The 22,317-nt window shown below is 44.3% G+C and overlaps 1 protein-coding gene across 1 annotated transcript in view; it reads left to right on the top strand.

Annotated features, from left to right (window-relative positions):
• ANAPC1 (anaphase promoting complex subunit 1) overlaps window positions 1-22,317 on the top strand; it is a 258,672-nt gene that overhangs the window by 224,571 nt on the left and 11,784 nt on the right. The window contains exons 42-43 of the mRNA XM_077283141.1: window positions 15,857-15,995; window positions 20,046-20,132. Coding sequence (XP_077139256.1) covers window positions 15,857-15,995; window positions 20,046-20,132 — 226 coding nt within the window. The remainder of the gene's footprint in view (window positions 1-15,856; window positions 15,996-20,045; window positions 20,133-22,317) is intronic.

Raw genomic sequence — 22,317 nt, 5'->3', positions numbered from 1 at the left:
TGAGCCAGGGGCACGTGAGTAGGCTACTCACACAAAGCCATACTACAATGCCATTCTAATCCCCTATACACTCAGAGATAATACTGAAATCACTGCGTGCTTTTAGGGAGAGCCTTCCACCCCGTCAGCAGAAAAGATGAAATCCGGGAAGAGGAAATGTCCCATATACACCGCTAAATTGCCAGAAAACTGGTGGAAACTGCTCTGTAAATTCTGTACATTTAAGATTGTCGGGGAAGAGCAGACATCACTAATGACCAACATGAGGTCAATGATAAGACAGGAGGTCCAGGCTTCCATCTCGAGCCTGAATCTCCCTCATACCAGCCAAACAGAACCGCAGAGATCGCGGAAAAGGCTTAGGGAATCCAGCCCCTCCTCGGATGACAATGTTTCGGAAAATTCAGATCAGGACGAAAAGGAAGATTCAATAGGAAGAGGGAAAAGATATCTCTTTTCAGCAGCTGACACAGATGAGCTCCTGCACGCAGTACGAAACACTATGCAGTTGCAGGACACCCCAGAAGAAGTCTCTATACAGGATAAATGTTTGGTGGTCTGCATTCCCAGCTCACTAGAGATTTCCTAGTTAATAACCACATCTGGTCCATGATCCTAGAGGAGTGGCAGGAGGCGGAAAAGAGGCTAGTAGTGCCGAGGGACTTTAGGCTCCGATTGCCTTTCAACCCATAGGATATAAAAACTTGGGATGAAGTACCAAGATAGACGTGCCATTGGCTAAAGTGGCTAAGAAGACGGCGATCTCGTTCGAGGACTCTTCCGGACTGATGAAACCTATGGATCGTAAGGCACATGGACTACTAAGGAGAGTCTGGGAGTCTCCGGCAGCCATAATTCGGGCCAACATTGCAGCAACCTCTGTAGCCCACTCCATGCATTTATGGATGGACGATTTAGAGGAACATCTCAAAGCAAAAACTTCCAGAGATGTCATACTTAAGTCTCTGCCTTTGTTAAAGCTCGCAAAAGGATTCATGGCAGACGCATCAGCAGAGTCTGTGTGATTCGCAGCCAGGAACGAGTCATTATCTAATGCGGTCAGAAGAGCAATCTGCCTAAAGACTTGGTCAGGGGATATCCAGTCAAAAAATAAGCTCTGTGCATTCTCACCCTTTCGTAGATCCCAGCCAGGTCAAAAAACAGACTACAGAGGGAAAGGGAAGACAGGGAGGTGTAGCAATCCCAAAGGAGGGAAGAGTAGAGCTCCATCTTCCTGGGTCCGGGCTCAGGAAAATTCAATAAATGACACCATCAGAGTGGGAGGTCGGTTAAAGGAGTTTCTATGGGGCTGGCAGAAAATATCTCAGAATCCTTGGATTCTTCATACAATTAGCCAGGGGTGGATCATAAATTTGGAATAATCAAATTTGGTCCCACAATCCAGAATAAAATTTTTGGGAGTCATATTAGATTCCCACATCAGAACATCTTTTTTGCAAGAAGGAAGACAAACCACAATAATCAAAAATGTCCGCCGGTTCAGAAAGAATCCGTCCTCTATAAGAGAAGCAATGAGGATTCAGGGTTTAATGACGGCTTGTATTCCCTGCGTGAAGTGGAGTCAATTTCACTCTCGAGGGTTGCAAGAAGGAGGTTCTGAAGACTTGGGACAGAAGACAGAGTTTTTGAAAAAAAAAAAAAAAAAGTGCCACAAACCTTTTAGCATTAAATTAATAAGAGCCTATTGTGCCCTTAATAGTAACACTGGTGGTGCACAATTACTATGTGGCCAGTATACAAAAATGTACAAACCTTTCATCAGCAGACTGCGATTAATGAATACATTAACTCCACTATTGCTATACGCATAAAAAATGTGAGGTACTCAGCATTTTTTGATCAAAAAGCTTAAAAGCCTTCCAACTACGACAAGGTGACCTCAGTATGCATGTTCTATCTCTGACTTGCCCAGCCATGAAATGGAGAATACATAGATACCAGGCTTGGTGTGTTCTCCTCCCTGGCTGTGCACCCTTATTAATCCATCTTTCCCAAATAGGTTTCATTAATCATTAAGCCTGGTTTCCTATCTCTTCCTTATATTATTTACGACCAGTCTAGGCACATGGAAAGGTTAGTCATTAGACACATCCATATTGAGGTCATATTGTCGTGGTTGAATGGCTTTTTGATTAAAAAAAAAAAAAAAACAATTTTAACTACGGTAAGTGCCTCATGTTTTTACATTTACAGCATTAGTGTTGTTCATGTATTCATTAATCACAGCATTCCCATGCATAGTGTATTATTATTATTATTTATTTATATAGCACTATTGATTCCATGGTGCTGTTACATGAGAAGGGGTTACATACAAATTACAGATATCACTTACAGTAAGCAAACTAACAATTACAGACTGTTACAGAGGGAAGAGGACACTGCCCTTGCGGGCTTACATTCTACAGGATGATGGGGAAGGAGACAATAGGTCGAGAGTTGCAGAAGCTCCAGTGTTGGTGAGGTGGTAGCTTCAGTAGTGATGGAGGCAGCGGGGTCAGTGCAGGCTGTAGGCTTTCCTGAAGAGGTGGGTTTTCACGTTCCGTCTGAAGGATCCGAATGTGGTTGATAGTCGGACGTGTTGGGGCATGGAATTCCAGAGGATGGGGATATTCGGGACAAGTCTTGGAGGCGGTTGGGTGAGGAGCGAATAAGTGTGGAGGAGAGGAGGAGGTCTTGGGAGGACCGGAGATTACGTGAGGGAAGATATCGGGAGATCAGTTCAGAGATATATGGAGGAGACAGGTTATGGATGGCATTGTAGGTGAGTATTAGTAATTTGAACTGGATGCGCTGAGGGAATGGGGAGCCAGTGAAGAGATTTGCAGAGGGGGGAAGCAGAGGAGGAGAGAGATGAATTAGTCGGGCAGAAGAGTTAAGGATGGACTGGAGAGGTGCAAGGGTGTCAGCAGGGAGGCCACAAGTGTATGTAAACATGTTCTCTTGTTTTTTTCATCCTGGATCAAGACCTTGTCTTACCGTATTTTTTGGACTATGAGCCACACTTTTTTTCCAAAACTTTTTTGGGGAAAATGGGGGTGCGTCTTATAGTCGGAATATACTTAGAAATATTGTGGCGGCAATACCGGTCCGACACTGCAGCCTCCCTTCCCAGGCTGGTGCGGCTCTCTATTGCGGTGGTGGCCTGTTGGACGGCGGTGACGGTGCTCTGTGGGACAGGGGCGGCGGTGGCGGTGCTCTGTTGCCGAGATCTGAATCTGAGCATGCACCGCCCCTGACGGCCATTATCCTAGAGGCAGAGATCTGAATCTAAGCATGCGCCGCCCCCCGGCAGCCATTTTCCTGGAGGCCACCGCATCGCAGGAATGTATCTGCGTGGGTCTCCAGGCATTCACGAAATGCCGGCGGAGCCCGACAGACCATCGGTGCCCCCATCCCACAGAGCACCGCAGCCCCACAGAGCACCTGTCGCAAAATGCCGGCGGAGCCGCGCCACACTACAGAGGAGCACCACAGAGCAGCACCAGCCTGGGATGGGATTTCCCGGAGGCCACCGCACCAGCCTGGACCACCGAACAACCCCTGTGACCACTCCTCCACCTGTGCCGAAACCCCTGCCCAGTAAGCTGAATTCGGACTATAAGACGGACCCCCATTTGACACATATTTCTTTTTTTCCCCTATTTTCCTTCTGAAAATTTGGGTTGCGTCTTATAGTCCGAAAAATATGGTAATTTCTGCAGTGGTCTCCTGTTTATATCATGACTAAGGGTGCTCTGTCACCTGAAACGCATAGATAGTGTTTTTACTTCTATTGTGCTGATGTTTTATCCTCTGCTTCTCACATGAAGTGAATAAAGTATCAAAGTTTTTTACTTTTCACTACCTCGTTGAGCTGGAATTCTTTCCTCATTCCTGGTTTCTTCACGCCTTGACACAGCGTTTCCGTGCTCCGAGTCTTCTGGGATTGCTACTGTGGTGAGCTGGATTTTCTTTTCGCTCTCCTGTTTATACTCTACTCCTTCATGATCTCCATGAGCTCTATGCTGCTACCCTGCTGCCAATAACATATGATGAGACAAAGCTCTGCTGTCCCATGGCTCCCCAAACTTTCACCTGGGTACTTCTAGGCACCTATCTGAACTAATTTTTGCTTTCTTTCAAGAACTATGTCCTCTTCCCAATTTGCCTCCCTTCACTATCATTACTTTGTTCACACTGCCTGAGTACTTAGTATTTGTTCACATTTGTTCACAGGTACAGATAGGTGACTATCTGAGCTTATTTTTCCTTTGTTCCATGTGCCATGTCCTTTACCCAGAAGCATCCCAACAGGCCCATGCCATACTTTAAGAAGTTCAAGGTCCCATTTACCTTTTTCAGAGTATTTGGTTACTAAGTGGTCCACACATCCCTCCATTGATCTTCAGATTGCTCGATTATCCTGAGCCACCACCTTCTTTTTGATGCAGCATCCCTAATCTACCTGCTGAATGCAATCACTGTCCTCCCCAAAGCTACTTTTTCTGCAGCAAGCTTTGCATCCTGCTGTGTCTTAGTCCGCAAGGCCTTTATGGCCTGTTTTAGGCTGCTCTTTGAGGTACCTTTCTTTTCAATCCTTACAAGATGATCTCCCAGATCTATCTTTCCAGTTGCTCCATTCTTTAACCCCTTAGTGACAGCCAATTTGGTACTTAATGACCGAGCCAATTTTTACAATTCTGACCACTGTCACTTTATGAGGTTATAACTCTGGAACGCTTTAACAGATCCTGCTGATTCTGAGATTGTTTTTTCGTGACATATTGTACTTCATATTAGTGGTAACATTTCTTCGATATTACTTGCGATTATTTATGAAAAAAACGGAAATATGGCGAAAATTTTTAAAATTTAGCTATTTTCAAACTTTGTATTTTTATGCCCTTAAATCAGAAAGATATGTCACATAAAATAGTTAATAAATAACATTTCCCACATGTCTACTTTACATCAGCACAATTTTGGAACCAAATTTTTTTTTGTTAGGGAGTTATAAGGGTTAAAAGTTAACCAGCAATTTCTCATTTTTACAACACCATTTTTTTTTAGGGACCACATCACATTTTAAGTCATTTTAAAAACTGCACCCCTCAAGGTGCTCAAACCACATTCAAGAAGTTTATTAACCCTTTACGTGCTTCACAGGAAATTAAACAATGTGGAAGGAAAAAATGAACATTTAACTTTTATTTGCAAACATTTTACTTCAGAACCATTTTTTTTTATTTTCACAAGTGTAAAAACAGAAATTTAACCATAAATTTTGTTGTGCAATTTCTCCTGAATACGCCGATACCCCATATGTGGGGGTAAACCACTGTTTGGGCGCACCGCAGAGCTTGGAAGAGAAGGAGCGCCGTTTGACTTTTTCAATGCAGAATTGGCTGGAATTGAGATCGGACGCCATGTCGCGTTTGGAGAGCCCCTGATGTGCCTAAACAGTGGAAACCCCCCACAAGTGACACCATTTTGGAAACTAGACCCCTTAAGGAACTTATCTAGATGTGTGGTGAGCACTTTAAACCCCCAGGTTCTTCACGGAAGTTTATAACGTAGAGCCGTGAAAATAAAAAAAATCGCATTTTTTCTACAAAAATGATCTTTCTGCCCCAAAATTTTTATTTTGACAAGAGTAACAGGAGAAATTAGACCATAAAAGTTGTTGTGCAATATCTCCGGAGTACGTCGATACCCCATATGTGGGGGTAAACCACTGTTTGGGCGCACCGCAGAGCTAGGAAGAGGAGGAGTGCCATTTTACTTTTTCAATGTAGAATTGGCTGGAATTGAGATCGGACACCATGTCGCTTTTGGAGAGCCCCTGATGTGCCTAAACAGTAGAAACCCCCCACAAGTGACCCCATTTTGGAAACTAGACCCCTTAAGGAACTTATCTAGATGTGTGGTGAGCACTTTAAACCCCCAAGTGCTTCACAGAAATTTATAACGTAGAGCCGTGAAAATAAAAAATCCTTTTTTTTCCCTCAAAAAAGATTTTTTAGCCTGCAATTTTTTATTTTCTCAAGGGTAACAGGAGACATTGGACCCCAGAATCTGTTGACCAGTTTGTCCTGAGTACGCTGATACCCCATATGTGGGGGGGTGGGGGGCACTGTTTGGGCACCCATCAGGGCTCGGAAGGGAAGGAGCGCCGCTTGGAATGCAGACTTTGATGGGATGGTCTGCGGGCGTCATGTTGCATTTGCAGAGCTCCTGATGTACCTAAACAGTAGAAAACCCCCACAAGTGACCCCATTTTGGAAACTAGACCCCCCAAAGAGCTTATCTAGATGTGTGGTGAGCACTATGAACCCCCAACTGCTTCACAGAAGTTTATAATGTAGAGCCATGAAAATAAAAAAAATCATATTTTTTTCCACAAAAATGATCTTTTCACCCCCAAATTTTTACTTTCACAAGGGTAACAGGAGAAATTGGACCCCAAAATTTATTGTGCAATTTATGCTGAGTAGGCTGATAACCCCATATGTGGGGGTAAACCACTATTTGGGCGCATGGCAGAGCTCGGAAGGGAAGGAGCGCCGTTTTGGAATGCAGACTTTGATAGAATGGTCTGCGGGTGTTATGTTGCATTTGCAGAGCCCCTGATGTACCTAAACAGTAGAAACCCCCCACAAGTGACCCCATTTTGGAAACTAGAACCCCCAAGGAACTTATCTAGATGTGTGGTGAGAACTTTGAATGCCCAAGTGCTTCACAGAAGTTTATAATGCAGAGTCGTGAAAATAAAAAAAGATTTTTTAGCCCCCAAGTTTTTATTTTCACAAAGGTAACATGAGAAATTGGACCACAAAAGTTGTTGTCCAATTTGTCCTGAGTATGCTGGTACCCCATGTGTGTGGGGACCACTGTTTGGGCGCACGGCAGAGCTTGGAAGGGAAGGAGCACCATTTGACTTTTTGAGCGCAAAATTGGCTGTCGTGTTTGGAGACCCCCTGATGTACCTAAACACTGGAAACCCCCCAATTTTAACTCCAAACCTAACCCCAACACACCCCTAATCCCAACCCGATCCATAATCCTAATCACAACCCTAACGATAATCACAACCCTAACCCCAAAACAACCCTAATCTCAACACTAACAATATCCCTAATCAAAACCCTAAATCCAACACACCCCTATTCCTAATCTCAACCCTAACCTCAAACCTAACCCTAATCCCAATACACCCCTAACCCTAATCTCAACCCTAACCTTAACCCTAATCCCAAACCTAACCCTAATCCCAAACCTAACCCTAATGCCAACCCTAATCCAAACCCTAACCCTTATCCCAAGTCTAACCCTAACTTTAGCCCCAACTCTAACCCTAGCCCTAAGGCTACTTTCACACTTGCGTTGTGTGGCATCCGCCGCAATCCGTCGTTTTGGACAAAAAACGGATCCTGCAAATGTGCCCGCAGGATGCGTTTTTTGCCCATAGACTTGTATTGCCGACGGATGGCCACACGTCGCGCCTGTCGTGCACTGGATCCGTTGTGTTTTGGTGGACCGTCGTCACAAAAAACGTTCAATGTAACGTTTTTTTGTACGTCGCGTCCGCCATTTCTGACGGCGCATGCGCTGCCGTAACTCTGCCCCCTTCTCCCCAGGACATAGACTGGTCAGCGGATGCATTGAAAAACTGCATCCGCTGCCCACGTTGTGCACAATTTTCACGACGTACGTCGGGCCGACGCATTGCGACTGCCCCGTACCGACGCAAGTGTGAAAGAAGCCTAACCCTAGCCCTAACCCTAAATTTAGCCCCAACCCTAACCCTAAATTTAGCCCCATCCCTAACCCTAATTTTAGCCCCAACTCCTCTAGCTGCTGGACGGCAGATCATGGCGGGCACACTGCGCATGCGCCCGCCATTTTCTTACCGGATGAAGAAGGCGGCGGGCAGGAGGGGACGCAGGAGGATCCAGGGACACCGGTAAGTATAACAGGGTCCCCAAATCCCCCTATTTCTCTGTCCTCTGATGTGCGATCACATCAGAGGACAGAGAATAACACACCGCTTTTTTTTTTTTTGCGGTCGCCGGTAAACAGTTAATTACCGGCGATCGCAAAATAGGGGTCGGTAAAAACCGACCCCAATCATGTTCTTTGGGGGCTCTGCTACCCCCGGGAGCCGAGACCCCAAAGATCTTCCCGGTGCCGGCCGGCAGGCGCACTGCGCATGCGCGTGTCATTTTTTTGGCCGGAACAAGATGGCGGCGCCCATCGGGAGCCTCGAGTAGCATCGGGGAGACTAGTGAGTATCGGGGGTCGATCGGGACCCCATTTCTCTGTCCTCTGATGTGCGATCACATCGGAGGACAGAGAAATTAAATGGGAAATCGCGCTTTCTTTTTTTTTGCGACCGCCCTTAAACGGTTAATTACCGGCGATCGCAACCCGGGGGTCGGTAAAAGCCCCCCCCCCCCGAATCATGTTCTCTGGGGTCTCAGCTACCCCCGGCAACCGAGACCCCAGAGAAAATCCGACTCTGGGGGGCGCTATTCACTTTGCTGTGGCGCTGTGGTTTAAGTACCCTTAAGTACCCTTAACTGCCGCCGTTAAAAGGCGTATCGGCGGTCATTAAGGGGTTAATGTTACTGCTTATTTTAGGCCGAGCAGCCAGGCATCAGTTTTCAATATCCCAGTTCTGCAAGGCTAGTGCTCGAGTCTCTGTTCACAAGGTCCTCCCATATTCCTTCTATGACTTCTGCCGATTCCATCCTGGGGCATAAGATGCTGCACGCTTTATACTGCCCAAAGAATTCCCATGGTGCATTGTCACCCAATGTTCTCAGCAAGAAAATTACATTTTTATATGTACTGTAAAACAAATTTCTTGTTAGGGGACACAGATCCCACATTTTTGGGGTTGATCTTCCACCGTCAATTTAGTTGCCATTGAGGGTTCTTCTCTTTCCCGGGTTCAAATCAATATGTCTACTGGTTACTACAATTTTTCCCCCAATCCACGATGGAGGACATATCTGAAAGTACCACTAGATTGGCCAAATGTCTTGCATCTGCCTGTTTTTCTGAACATCTGTAGATGTATGTGGACTAATCTTATTGCAAATATCCTGTCTCAAGAAAGAACAATAGTCTCTCAGCTCCAGTCCAGATGCTCGTTTGTATCTCGAGTCTATAAGGATTTATTATCGTGACAACCTTTGCCCTGTCTGTTTCACTAGCTGGAATAGTCTGTACAGAATACTTAGTATATTACTTTGTATAACAAGGCCTTTAACCCCTTAATGACCTCCAATACATCTTTTTACTGACCTGAGGTAAGAGAATAGCATTCCGATACAGGTGACAATCCAGCAGCTGTCAGCTATACACTATAGATGACAACTTGCTGAAGCAGTCACAGATCAGTGTTGGCACCAACCATGCCTGTTTAACCTGTTAGGTGCTGTCTCGGGGTCCTTCTCCGGTATAACACACTCAACAGAGCTAGAGTATAGTAAACAATTCCAAGACCTTTATTTAGGCAAACCAAAAGGTCAATAAACAATCCACCACACTGAGGATACAATAGTCCAGAACACGAATGCAGTTCAGTTACAGGATAAAATGTCCAAGGAGATGAGTCCAGCAGACAGAGGATAAAAAAATCCATATGCTTCCCTTTCTCTCTGACGTGCTGTGTTCACACCATCCTCACCACACAGGAACTGACTTCCCAGCCCCTGTCCTCCCCAGCCCCCTCCTTATGTCCAGGGGTAGTCAGACAGGTTGTGGTGGTTTTCTGGCCTCCCAGACCTGACCAAGGTGCCTCTGGGATTAAGGCACTACAGGGGGTTCATCAAGAGGCATAGATACAGTCAGGCTGAAGACAGTAAAGGCCCCGTCACACTTAGCGAGATCGCTGCTGAGTCACAAGTTTTGTGACGCAACAGCGACCTCAGTAGCGATCTCGCTATGTTTGACACGTACCAGCGACCAGGCCCCTGCTGTGAGATCGCTGGTCGTGTCGGAATGGCCTGGACCTTTTTTTGATCGTTGAGGTCCCGCTGACATCGCTGAATCGGTGTGTGTGAACACGGATTCAGCGATGTCTTCACTGGTAACCAGGGTAAACATCGGGTTACTAAGCGCAGGGCCGCGCTTAGTAATCCGATGTTTACCCTGGTTACCATCGTAAATGTAAAAAAAACAAACACTACATACTCACATTCCGGTGTCCGTCAGGTCCCTTGCCGTCTGCTTCCCGCACTGACTGACTGCCGGCCGTAAAGTGAAACCACAGCACAGCGGTGACGTCACCGCTCTGCTGTTAGGGCCGGCGCTCAGTCAGTGCAGGAAGCGGACGCCGGGGGACGCGAAGGTAAGTATGTACTGTTTGTTATTTTACATTTTACACTGGTAACCAGGGTAAACATCGGGTTACTAAGCGCGGCCCTGCGCTTAGCAACCCGATGTTTACCCTGGTTACCCGGGGACCTCGGCATCGTTGGTCGCTGGAGAGCTGTCTGTGTGACAGCTCCCCAGCGATCACACAGCGACTAAACAGCGACGCTGCAGCGATCGGCATCGTTGTCTGTATCGCTGCAGCGTCGCTAAGTGTGACGGGGCCTTAAGGCTGAGTTCACACGTAGCAGAATTGCCGCGGAAATATCCGCAGCAATTCTGCGCCTCCTGCCGCGGGTATATCGCATGCAGAATTTGCATGCATATACCCGCAGAAAACTAGCGTTTTGCAAGCATAATTAGCTTGCAGATTGCTAGCGTTTTCCAAGCGATCTGTAGCATCGCTTGGAAAACTGTTTGACAGGTTGGTCACACTTGTCAAACATAGTGTTTGACAAATGTGACCAACTTTTTACTATAGATGCAGCCTATGCAGCATCTATAGTAAAAGATAGAATGTTAAAAATAATAAAAAAAATAAAAAAAAAAGGTTATACTCACCTCAGCGGCTTCCGTTCCTAATGCTGTGTGTTCAGGACCTTCCATTGACGTAGCGGTCACGCGACCGCGACGTCATCGCAGGTCCTTCACACACACCACGGAAGCCGCTGAGAAGGTCGGGCCGCCAGAAGGTGAGTATATCGCTATTTTTTATTTTAATTTTAATTTTTTACCACTTATATGGTGCCCAGTCCGTGGAGGAGAGTCTCCTCTCCTCCACCCTGGGTACCAACCGCACTTGATCTGCTTACTTCCCGCATGGTGTGCACAGCCCCGTGCGGGAAGTAAGCAGATCAATGCACTCCTATGTGTGCAGAATCGCTGCGATTCCGCAATTTTAATGAACATGCTGCGTTTTTTTCTGGATTGCGATTCCGCTCAGGAAAAACATGCAGCATGTGCACATAAAATGCGGATTGCATTCTGTTACATAGGATGCTTAATGTTAGCGTTTTTTTCGCGGTTTTATAGCGTTTTTATAGCGAAAAACTGCGAAAAAAACGCAAAAAAATCTGCTACGTGTGCACACAGCCTCAGGGTACTGTCACACAGTGGCACTTTTGTCGCTACGACGGTACGATCCGTGACGTTCCAGCGATATCCATACGATATCGCTGTGTCTGACACACAGCAGCGATCAGGGACCCTGCTGAGAATCGTACGTCGTAGCAGATCGTTTGGAACTTTCTTTCGTCGCTGGATCTCCCGCTGTCATCGTTGGATCGGTGACACCGATCCAGCGATGCGTTCGCTTGTAACCAGGGTAAACATCGGGTTACTAAGCGCAGGGCCGCGCTTAGTAACCCGATGTTTACCCTGGTTACCATCGTAAAAGTAAAAAAAAACAAACAGTACATACTCACATTCCGGTGTCCGTCAGGTCCCTTGCAGTCTGCTTCCCGCTCTGACTGACTGCCGGCCGGAATGTAAGAGCAGAGCACAGCGGTGACGTCACTGCTGTGCTCTGCTTTCACTTTACGGCGGCACTCAGTCAGAGCGGGAAGCAGACGGCAAGGGACCTGACGGACACCGGAATGTGAGTATGTACTGTTTGTTTTTTTTTTACTTTTACGATGGTAACCAGGGTAAACATCGGGTTACTAAGCGCGGCCCTGCGCTTAGTAACCCGATGTTTACCCTGGTTACAAGCGAACGCATCGCTGGATCGGTGTCACACACACCGATCCAACGATGACAGCGGGAGATCCAGCGACGAAAGAAAGTTCCAAACGATCTGCTACGACGTACGATTCTCAGCAGGGTCCCTGATCGCTGCTGCGTGTCAGACACAGCGATATCGTATGGATATCGCTGGAACGTCACGGATCGTACCGTCATAGCGACAAAAGTGCCACTGTGAGACGGTACCCTTAGTCTGCTGACTACAGTAACCTGTTCAGAAGTTAGCGACATTTAGGTGGTAAACATACACTTTTTCATTCCTGTCATGTCACTTTGCATTAATTCCTGAAAATCACCTAAAGGATTAATAAACTACCCGACAGTAGTTTTCAATGTGTCAAGGGGTGCTGTTTTTAAAATGGTATGACTTTTGGGGGATTTCAAATACATACGACCCCCAAAGTTACTTCAAATCTGGATAGGTCCCTAAAAAAATAATTTAATGTATTTCCTTGGGAAAAAAAATTGCTGCTACATTTTAAAAGTTCCTAAAATGCTAACAAAATCAGGCATGAGGCAAATGTTATTAATTAATGTTTTGCTATGGTTTGTCTATCTGGATTAACCCCTTAACGACAGCCGATACGCCTTTTAACGGCGGCAGTTAAGGGTACTTATGCCTCAGTGCCACTTTTTAACTGCGGAATTTCTTTTGGGTCTCGGCTACTGGGGGGGGGTTGCTGAGACCTCAGAGAAAATGATTCGGGATTTTTACAAACCCCAGTGTTGCGATCACTGTTATTAACGGAATAACGGCGACCGAAAAAAAAAAAAAGGCTGATTTCCGATTCAATCTCTCTCCCCTCTGATGTCTTTCGAGAAGAAAATGGTGTGAACATGCGCAGTGCGCCCGCCGAGATCTGCCGACTGGCACCCAGCAACAATAGAAAATTTTTCCTATTGGTTCATTTTGATCACTGTGATAGAAAAACAAAATGTTACTAAAAACCTTTCTTTATCACTCCCTTAGTTAGGTAAAAATAATAAAATATATTTCCATTTCTCCATTAAGGTTGGGGTTGGGCAAAAGTTAGGGCTGGGCTAGGGTTAGGGTTATGGTTGGGATTACGGTTGAGGGTGTGTTAGGGTTGTAGTTAGGGTTGGGATTAGGGTTAGGGGTGTGTTGGGGTCAGAATAGGGGGCGGGAGTTCCACTGTTTAGGTACATCAGGGGGTCTCCAAACGTGACATGGCGCCACCATTGATTCCAGCCAATTTTGCGTTCAAAAAGTCAAACGGTGGTCCCTCCCTTATGAGCCCTGTCATGTGCCCAAACAGTGGCTTTCCCCCACATACGGGGTATCGGCGTTCTCGGGAAAAATTGCACAAGAAATTTTGTGGTCCATTTTCTCCTGATACTCTTGTGAAAATAAAAAAAAATTGGTTCCAAAGTAAATTTTTTGTGAAAAAAGTAAAATGTTCATTTTTTCCTTCCACATTGCTTTAGTTCTCGTGAAGTACCTAAAGGGTTAATAAACTTCTTGAATGTGGTTTTGCGCACCTTGTGGGGTGCAGTTTTTAGAATGGTGTTACGTTTGGGTATTTCCTGTTATATTGACCCCCAAAGTCACTTCAAATGTGAAATGGTCCCTAAAAAAAAATGGTTTTGTAAATTTTGTTGGAAAAATGAGAAATCGCTGGTCAACTTTTAACCCTTATAACGTCCTAACAAAAAAAAATTGTTCTGATGTAAAGTAGACATGTGGGAAATGTTATTTATTAACTATTTTGAGTAACACCACGCTCTGATTTAAGGGTACAAAAATGTAAACTTTGAAAATTCCAAATTTTCAAAATTTTGGCCAAAATTCCATTTTGTTTTTCATAAATAAACGCAAGTTATATCGAAGAAATTTTACCACTAACATGAAGAACAATGTTACGAAGAAACAGTCTCAGAATCAGTGGGTTACGTTGAAGCGTTCCAGAGTTATAACCTCATAAAGTTACAGTGGTCACAATTGTAAAAATTGGCTTGGTCATTAAGTACCAAATTGGCTCTGTCACTAAGAGGTTAAAGAGATAATCATTCAACGTTTGAAAACTGCAATTTTTTTTTTTACATTTCTGTCAAATTTCTGATATTTTAAAAAAATAAACATATCAACCTAAATTTACCATTATCATAAAGTATAATCTGTCATGAAAAAACAGTCTCCAAAACAAATGGGATATGAGGAAGCGTTCCAGAGTTATTGTAACATAAATTGATACTGGTCAGATTTTCAAAATTTGGCCTTTTCACTAAGGGGTTAATTTTTGTTTGTTAAGCAGTAATCACCAACTTTCCTTTTGTTAATTTTTATTTGATTTCCTGTCCATCAGTTTTACCAGAAAAAACTATTTCATGACTTTTATGTACCATATATACTCGAGTATAAGCCGACCAGAGTATAAGCTGAGACCCCTAATTTTGCCACAAAAAACTGGGAAAACTTAATGACTCGAGTATAAGCCTAGGGTGAGAAATGCAGCAGCTACCGGTAAATGTCAAAAATAAAAAAGATACCAATAAAAGTAAAATTGATTGAGACATCAGTAGGTTAAGTGTTTTTGAATATCCATATTGAATCAGGAGCCCCATATAATGCTCCATACAGTTTATGATGAGCCCCATAAGATGCTCCATATTAAAATATGCCCCATATAATGCTGCACAAATGCTGATTATGACCCCATAAGATGCTCCATACAGGCATTTGCCCCATATAATGCTGCACATGGCCCCATAAGATGCTCCATAGAAATATTTGCCCCGTATAATGCTGCACAAATGCTGATTATGGCCCCATAAGATGCTCCATAGACTATTATGCCCCATATGCTGTTGCTGCTATTAGAAAAAAAAATCACATACTCCCCTCTCGTCGCTCAGGCCCCCGGCACTTGCTATATTCACCTTTCTCCGTTCCAACGTCGGCGCCGCTGTGTCTTCCGCGTCCTCTGCACAGACTGTTCAGGCAGAGGGCGGCGCGCACACTAATCGTGTCATCGCGCCCTCTGACCTGAGCGTCACTGCAGAGGACGTGGAAGACGGAGCGGCGCCGACGGTGGAACGGGGGACAGATGAACATCGTGCACTGCCCCGTCATACTCTCCTGCTCCTGGCACGGTCCCTGGTTCTCAGGGCGCTGACAGCTTCTTCCTGTATTGAGCGGTCACATGGTACTGCTCATTACAGTAATGAATATGCGGCTCCACCCCTATCGGAGTGGAGTCGGGTCCATGTTCATTACTGTAATGAGCGGTACTATGTGACCGCTCAATACAGGAAGAAGCTGCTGGCACCCGGAGAACCAGGGACCTGCAGAGACCGCGCGCGGGAGCAGGTGAGTATGATTTAGACAGCTGACGCTCCCCCTCCCCTGCCGACCCCTGGAAATGACTCGAGTATAAGCCGAGAGGGGCAATTTCAGCCTAAAAAAATGGGCTGAAATTTTCGGCTTATACTCAAGTATATACGGTATATAGTTTGCAAAGTGCCGAACAGAGATTTCAGTAACTTACTGTAGGACAAAATTAACCTATGAAGCCAGAATACTCCGAGGAACCGGATACAAACATAAGGAGAACATACAAAGTTCATGTAGATGATATTGTTCTGGTCAGATTCCAACCACATGTTTGCAATTCAGTAGAGTGCTGACCTCTGACTTAAACACAAGAGCTACAAACTATACAGCTTATACTTTATTTTATTTCTATACTATATATTTGTTCTATTTTTTTAGGTCAATTCTTTGTAAGGATGGGGTTTTGTATGTGAAACTCCGGGCTGGTCAGTTGTCTTATAAGGAGGACCCTATGGGCTGGAGAAGTCTACTTGCTCAGACTGTTACTCATAGAAACTCAGAAGCTCGTAGTTTTAAGGTAATTAATGCTATTATTGAATTTATTATCGGTGTTCTTATTTTCCATATGGTATTAAAACTGCTATAATTGGCATAATGACATTTAGAAATAAAGGACAAAGTTGAATAGACTTCTTATCTATACACCGTTCTCACAATATTGTTTTAAAATGTCAGTGGATCAGACAACAATGTGCAATCACACATCATATCTTTACTCCGCCGCGTAGCAAGCTAGCTACCTCAAGAGTCATGGACTGGATTAATCACCCCACACACAAAACCTGGGTTCAAGTGAAAGTAGAAAATCTAATGTACCCTCTGCAACAGCTTATCTTCTCCCCTGCCAATTGCACGGAGGGTATGTGCACACATCAGGATTTCTTGCAGAAAATCTGAAGAAAACCGGACATTTTCTGCAAGAAATCCGCATGCGTTTTTTGGGGGGGTTTTTTACGCGTTTTTTGTGCGTTTTTTTCCCGGAGCTCCCTAATGCATTAAATAGCGGGAAAACCACTAAAAATCCACAAAATTAATGAACATCATGCGTTTTTTACCGCAATGCGTTTTTTTTTGCGGAAAAAATGCATCATGTGCACAAAAATTGCAGAATGCATTAGAATTGATGGGATGCATATGTATGCGTTTTTATTGCGTTTTTATAGCGAAAAACGTGAAAAAAAAACGCAACGTGTGCACACAGCCTAACTCTTTCAAGTCAAAAACCCATTTACTACAGTCACTTATAAAATCTGGTTAACATACCACATTAAGGAGAATTGTTCCCCTTTTCCTTCTCCTCTCCTACTGGTAAGATCTTCTTCTTTTGCTTATACCCATAGAAAATAAAACCCTCCCTTACTCCAATAAACCTCTATAAGACCTTTTGGAGACTGGACTAATCGCCACTAGAGAGAAATTAGAAAAACTCCTAAGCATTGCCTCATTAAACCATCTTCACCTCCACAAATTCATGCTCTTTAAATTTATTCCAAATGTCCCAGACTCGAACAGATACCCAACAATGTTCAAGACACTTGTGCCCCAGATCAGGCCTCAAAACCCGTTTCTCTACAATCAAATTGTTTCTGTATACCCAAAAGCTCCCGTTCCTTAGCAAATGGGAACTAGACCTAAACAGGTCATTCTTCACCACGGAGGTGGATAAAATTCTACTTGCCCTGAAGCTCCTCTAAATACATCCGAATTCAAGAAAACGGATATAAAATATTGAGTCGGTGGCATATCGCCCCAGCCAAACGTCATAGCTTCAACAAGGCATATAGCTCAATGTGCTGGAGGTGCCTCTCTGAGTTCAGTACGTATTACCATATGTCGTGGTCATGCCCAAAAATCTAAATATCCTGGTCCAAGAATCTGCATTCATAAAGCAGATTCTCAAAACATGGCTGGCTATTTCACCAGAAATATGACTACTACACCTTTTCCCAGACAAAATTTCAAGAAACAAACTAGGTATTTGTTAGACACCTGCTGCCCTCAACTAGAATCCTTCTTCCTACTATGGGGATATTGAAATCGGCACCCTCTATCACCCAAGGGAAACCCAACGTAGAACAAATCTACTCAAAGAGCTCCCAACTCGAGAGTCACATGCTCTTTACAGAAGTCTGCACTCCCTGATAACTTTTTATCAACTACACCTGCTGATTATACTTACCATCAGGACCTTTCCTTAATATATATGAAAAAGTGGACTTTATTAGGCCATATGGTGTGTCAACATTTCTGTTGTTACCAACCTATTTCAAGCCACAACCGAATCGTTGCCACATCACATGACCTAATAAAGTGCACTTTTTTCACAAAAATGTTTTGGGAGTTCTACCTGCTTTTTATATTGCTATTATCATTACAAACGGATATTTGTTTGGGGTGCCCTTGCACCCGGAACTAATTTATACGGTGCTGTTCCAATTTTTTTTGCTATATATGTATGTATATGTGTCACAGAAATCTCCATGTGTTTTGTTTTTTTTGTTTTTTTTTTTTTTTTTATACATCTCACAATAACCTGATCTCTAAAAATGCAGTGAAAAAATGTCTTCTAGAGGGGTGGCCCACTCTGAGACCACATCATAGCATATGATGGCAATGGAAATCTTTCACAGATCTGTCGTAGAAAACTCTGGTCCACATCAGGAGTGAGAGGTTTCACACGAGTCACATAAGGCTGCCATGTATTTGATCATTGCATTGCTGGATAAAGAGACATATTTGTCAAGGTGTGGGAATGTTGTGTGGAAGCAGATGTCTCACACATATGCAATTCTAAATGTTGTGTTTGTTTATGTGGGTGAAGAAACATCATTGTCAGAGTTCTAGGAAGAGGATGGGTGGGGTGACTGCAGCTGTGCACAATCCATTGCTGCACAATTTCATGGAAACCAGCTGGCTTTAATCCCACTTCTCTGCGTGTCTCATTTGTGAGAATTAGCGATACAAAGAAAGCTTTGACCAAGTTATTTAGTAATCCAGTAATCCCCTATTCCTGATAGGGGCAGCTGGGGGCCTGACTGCTTGGATCCCCAGCATTCTGAAGAATGAGGGCCTGCAACGCCCCATCTAAATGGTATGGAGGTCAAGCATGCGCACCATTACCGTTAAGTTTGTAGGAGGCTGTCAGAGTGCTACGGTATACTTGGCAATTTTCTGCAGTCCCTTAGAGAATAATTGGAGCGGAGGTGCACATGCTCAACTTCCTCTCCTTTCAGCATCCCCATTCTCTGGACCGTTGGGGGATTTAACAATTGGGACCAATTAATAGAGGATAACTTAACAAGCTTGTACACCCATTAAAAGAAAATCTGTCATGTTATTTTTGCTGCCTGCACCAAGATGGCTAAATCAGGGACTGGCTCCCTCATTACAGACATCTGTTTTACTTTGAAACATTGCAGTGCAGTAGAGAAAAACAAGGATAATAACTGGGCCGGGAACTAGGTGACAAGTCTTGGAGGTATGTCCTGCCGGGCACTGCCCGCCTGCTGAGCGGGACTGACTAGTCCACCAATAGTATGTTTCCTCATTGCGCCTCCTTATTTGACTGACTGTGCTCAATTCCTAGAGCGATCATCGTCTGAATGCTGCCAGCGTGTGTGCGCCTGCACAGGTAATCCTCTGTCCACTTTCTTCTGACTCTACTTGCTACACTTCTGGGTGTATTAGTGTAGCGGACAGCGTCAGGAGTAAGAAGACTGGGAGGAGAACACGCACGCTGGCAGCATTCCGTCAGTGCTCGCTGTGGGAAGCGAACACTAAATCGGACGCGGAGGAAGACCCCAGATATGCTAATGTTGAGGCGTAACAGCCCCCCAAATCATTGGCCACGCCAAGGGTGCTCCAAAGCCTCCTCATCTGCCTATGGTTATTTTCTCAGGTACAGTGCTGGTATGATTGCCATAGGGCTAAAGTCCCAGACAACGCTGTATAGCACATTTACACTGCATTTAAGGGTTGACAGACTTTTTGGCACCTTTTATCACAATGAAAGAAAACATTTAGAAGGGCACCCACAGGCAAATAACTGGAAAGTTGCTTTAAGATTTCTCATAATCACCAGTGTAAATGGTGGTGATTCTGCATGTTTTATACTGGAAATTGTGAAATCTGTCATCTTTGTTCAGCTTTTCATTCGTTGGTACTCTTAAACAGTAATCGTTGTTTTCACTTTTATTAAGTAAATCAATAGTACACATGAAAATAAACAACTTTGTAATTCATCAGAGAAATCTGCTTTTTTCTAGACTAACGCTGATTTCCAAAATTCTCAATTCCTGGTTAAAATCTGTATTCAGTGAAGACAGATTGTTACATTACTGAGATAGATGACCGTTGGTGCTGATGAGATTCTATGGTGAGGGGAGGAGCTTTATACAGAGCTCCGCCCTCCATCTCCTCCTATCTACATAAAATTGACTTTATATCTTACCTTTAAAGGCAGTTACTGTTTCAGCTACATCCTAACCATTTTATGAATGGGTGACAGATCTTGTTTGGTAAGTGTATGCACTGTGCCCACTAAATGGACTGTTTCTTCCTTCTTTAGCCTGAGGCCATTTCTGCTTTCACATCTGATCCAGCACTCCTGTCATTTGCAGAATATTTCTGTAAACCTTTATCTGACTTGGGCCAGGTAATTATGAAGCATATTACATTCTGTTTGTTGAGGTGAGAAGATCCATACTGTGACTGTGATCACATACTGTGATCAATGTTTCCCTTTGGAAAGGTGGAAAGAATCTTGTAGCTATAAAAAAAACAAAAAAACCAAAACATTCCATCTTGGCATTTACAAGGCTGTTTGCAAGAATCTTTGTACTGGAAAAACAGTGAAGTGACAACAAAATGCAGTAATTCAGTGACTCTATGGGGTATGAAGCTTGATTGGATTTGCTGAGATCATTAAAAATTGGGCCAAATGCAGGCCAGGTTCCAAACTATAAAGTGGAACGGACCATGCCTGTGTACCAGCATTCAGTAGTGCACATTACTTAATCTATTATACCCCATTCTGCTCCAGAGCTGTCGTCAGTCTCTGTGTACCGGCCTGTTCTATCCTGTTGTCTGCCTTTGTCAAGTTTTTATGACTTTACACAGTTACTTTTGATCAGATCATTTGAGACCCCCAAAAATCTGCCATGTAAAGAAATGCGTATGTTGCACCTTGTGTTATTTATGAAGTTTGTGATTTGGCAGGAATCCACATGAGCTTGACTGTGAAATTTAGCAAGAAAATTAAATGAGTCTATTGACCCCCTCAAAATACAGTATCTGACCTGCATTTTCTCCCTAATTCATCAGATCTTCTATAGTAGTGGCTTTTCTTAATGCGTTTTAATTTGCAGCAAGATTGGAAAGTGGAAGGGACCACGTGTGATTACCTGCACTCAGTAGTGCACATTACTTGCTAGTGTATTTTACGTGCAATTATTTTTCAAAGTTTGAAGGTAAAAATTACACATTTCTAGATTGAAAAAAGAGAAATCTAGTATGTGGTTAGTTTAAGCCCTTAAAGACATTTAGCGTAAGGCTACATTATTTATATCTGCTCTCTTTCTTTGATGTGGTTTCAATAGCCTACATCTTCCCCGGCCGATGATACCTGCACTATTCAGCCATCATCTGCTTCTAACAATCACTCTGCCCGCAACTGTTAATGTGTTAAATGCCACTCGCAATGTGTTCTAACTGGACATCAATGCAAACGTAGGGTGACAGAGGGCTGCCACGAGGGCTGGTGGTCTGCTGAAGACCCCCTTGCTTGTCATTTCGGCCAGCCTGTAAAAGGTGTTTGTAGGAGACCTTGAATTTTGCTATATTCAACAACACTATGGTATTGCAGTGTATAATATAAGCGATCAGATGGTCTCCGTTTCATGTATGCTAACTGGACTCCAGAATAAATTTAAGAAAAAAATGGTTTTAAAAAAAATCTGGAAAAAAACCCTAAAAGTTCAAATTGCCCCCTTTTCCCACTTTAAATGACAGAAAGGGGAAGAAATACTTCAGTGATATCTCCACATCCATAGGAGTCCAGTCTGAAATGCACCAGTGATGTCTTCATGTCCAGAACAGTATATAACACTATGACGCCCAAAACTTTTGTCTGCCTCTTATCTGCCTCAGCTGCGGTCCCACACAGTACAGTGTGTATACAGTGCAGTGGTGACTGAGTTAAAGGGAACCTGTCACGAGGATTAGCTGATACGAGTTACCACCATCACCTTCCAGGGCTTATCTACAGCATTCTAGAATATGCAAGAGAAGAAAAATAAGTCTTATTATACTCACCTGCAGGGTGGTCCGGTCCGAAGGGTGTCGCTGGTCCGGTGCCTCCCATCTTCTTGCGATGCCGCCCTCCTTCTTCTTCATGGCTCCCCGGCATCGTGCAGGCGCCGGGAAAGTTCATAGACGCCTTGTGCACTGCAGTACTTTGCTCTGCCCTCAACAGGGCAGATAAGTACGCCTGCGCAGGAGCGCAATGTCGGGGAGCCATGAAGCCAACAGGAGGGCGGCATCGCAAGAAGATGGGAGGCGCCAGACCTGTGATACCCTTCGGACCGGACCGCCCCCGGGTGAGTATAATAAAACTGATTTTTCTTCTCTTTCAGGTCAGATTGGGGGCTTATCTGCAGCATTATAGATAAGCCCTGAAAGGCGGTGGCTGTAACTTGTATTGGCCAAACCTGGTGACAGGTTCCCTTTAAGATGGGAGCAGGCAATCCCTGCACATCGCCTCGGGGGGCTGTATCGTCCCTCCGTCACCCACCCATCGTCGGCGATCGCTGTGGTGGACTGATCATTTCTGACCAGCCAAT

This window comes from Ranitomeya variabilis, chromosome 2, assembly GCF_051348905.1.
Source record: "Ranitomeya variabilis isolate aRanVar5 chromosome 2, aRanVar5.hap1, whole genome shotgun sequence".
NCBI lineage: Eukaryota > Metazoa > Chordata > Amphibia > Anura > Dendrobatidae > Ranitomeya > Ranitomeya variabilis.
This window is presented reverse-complemented; position numbering and strand designations above follow the sequence as displayed.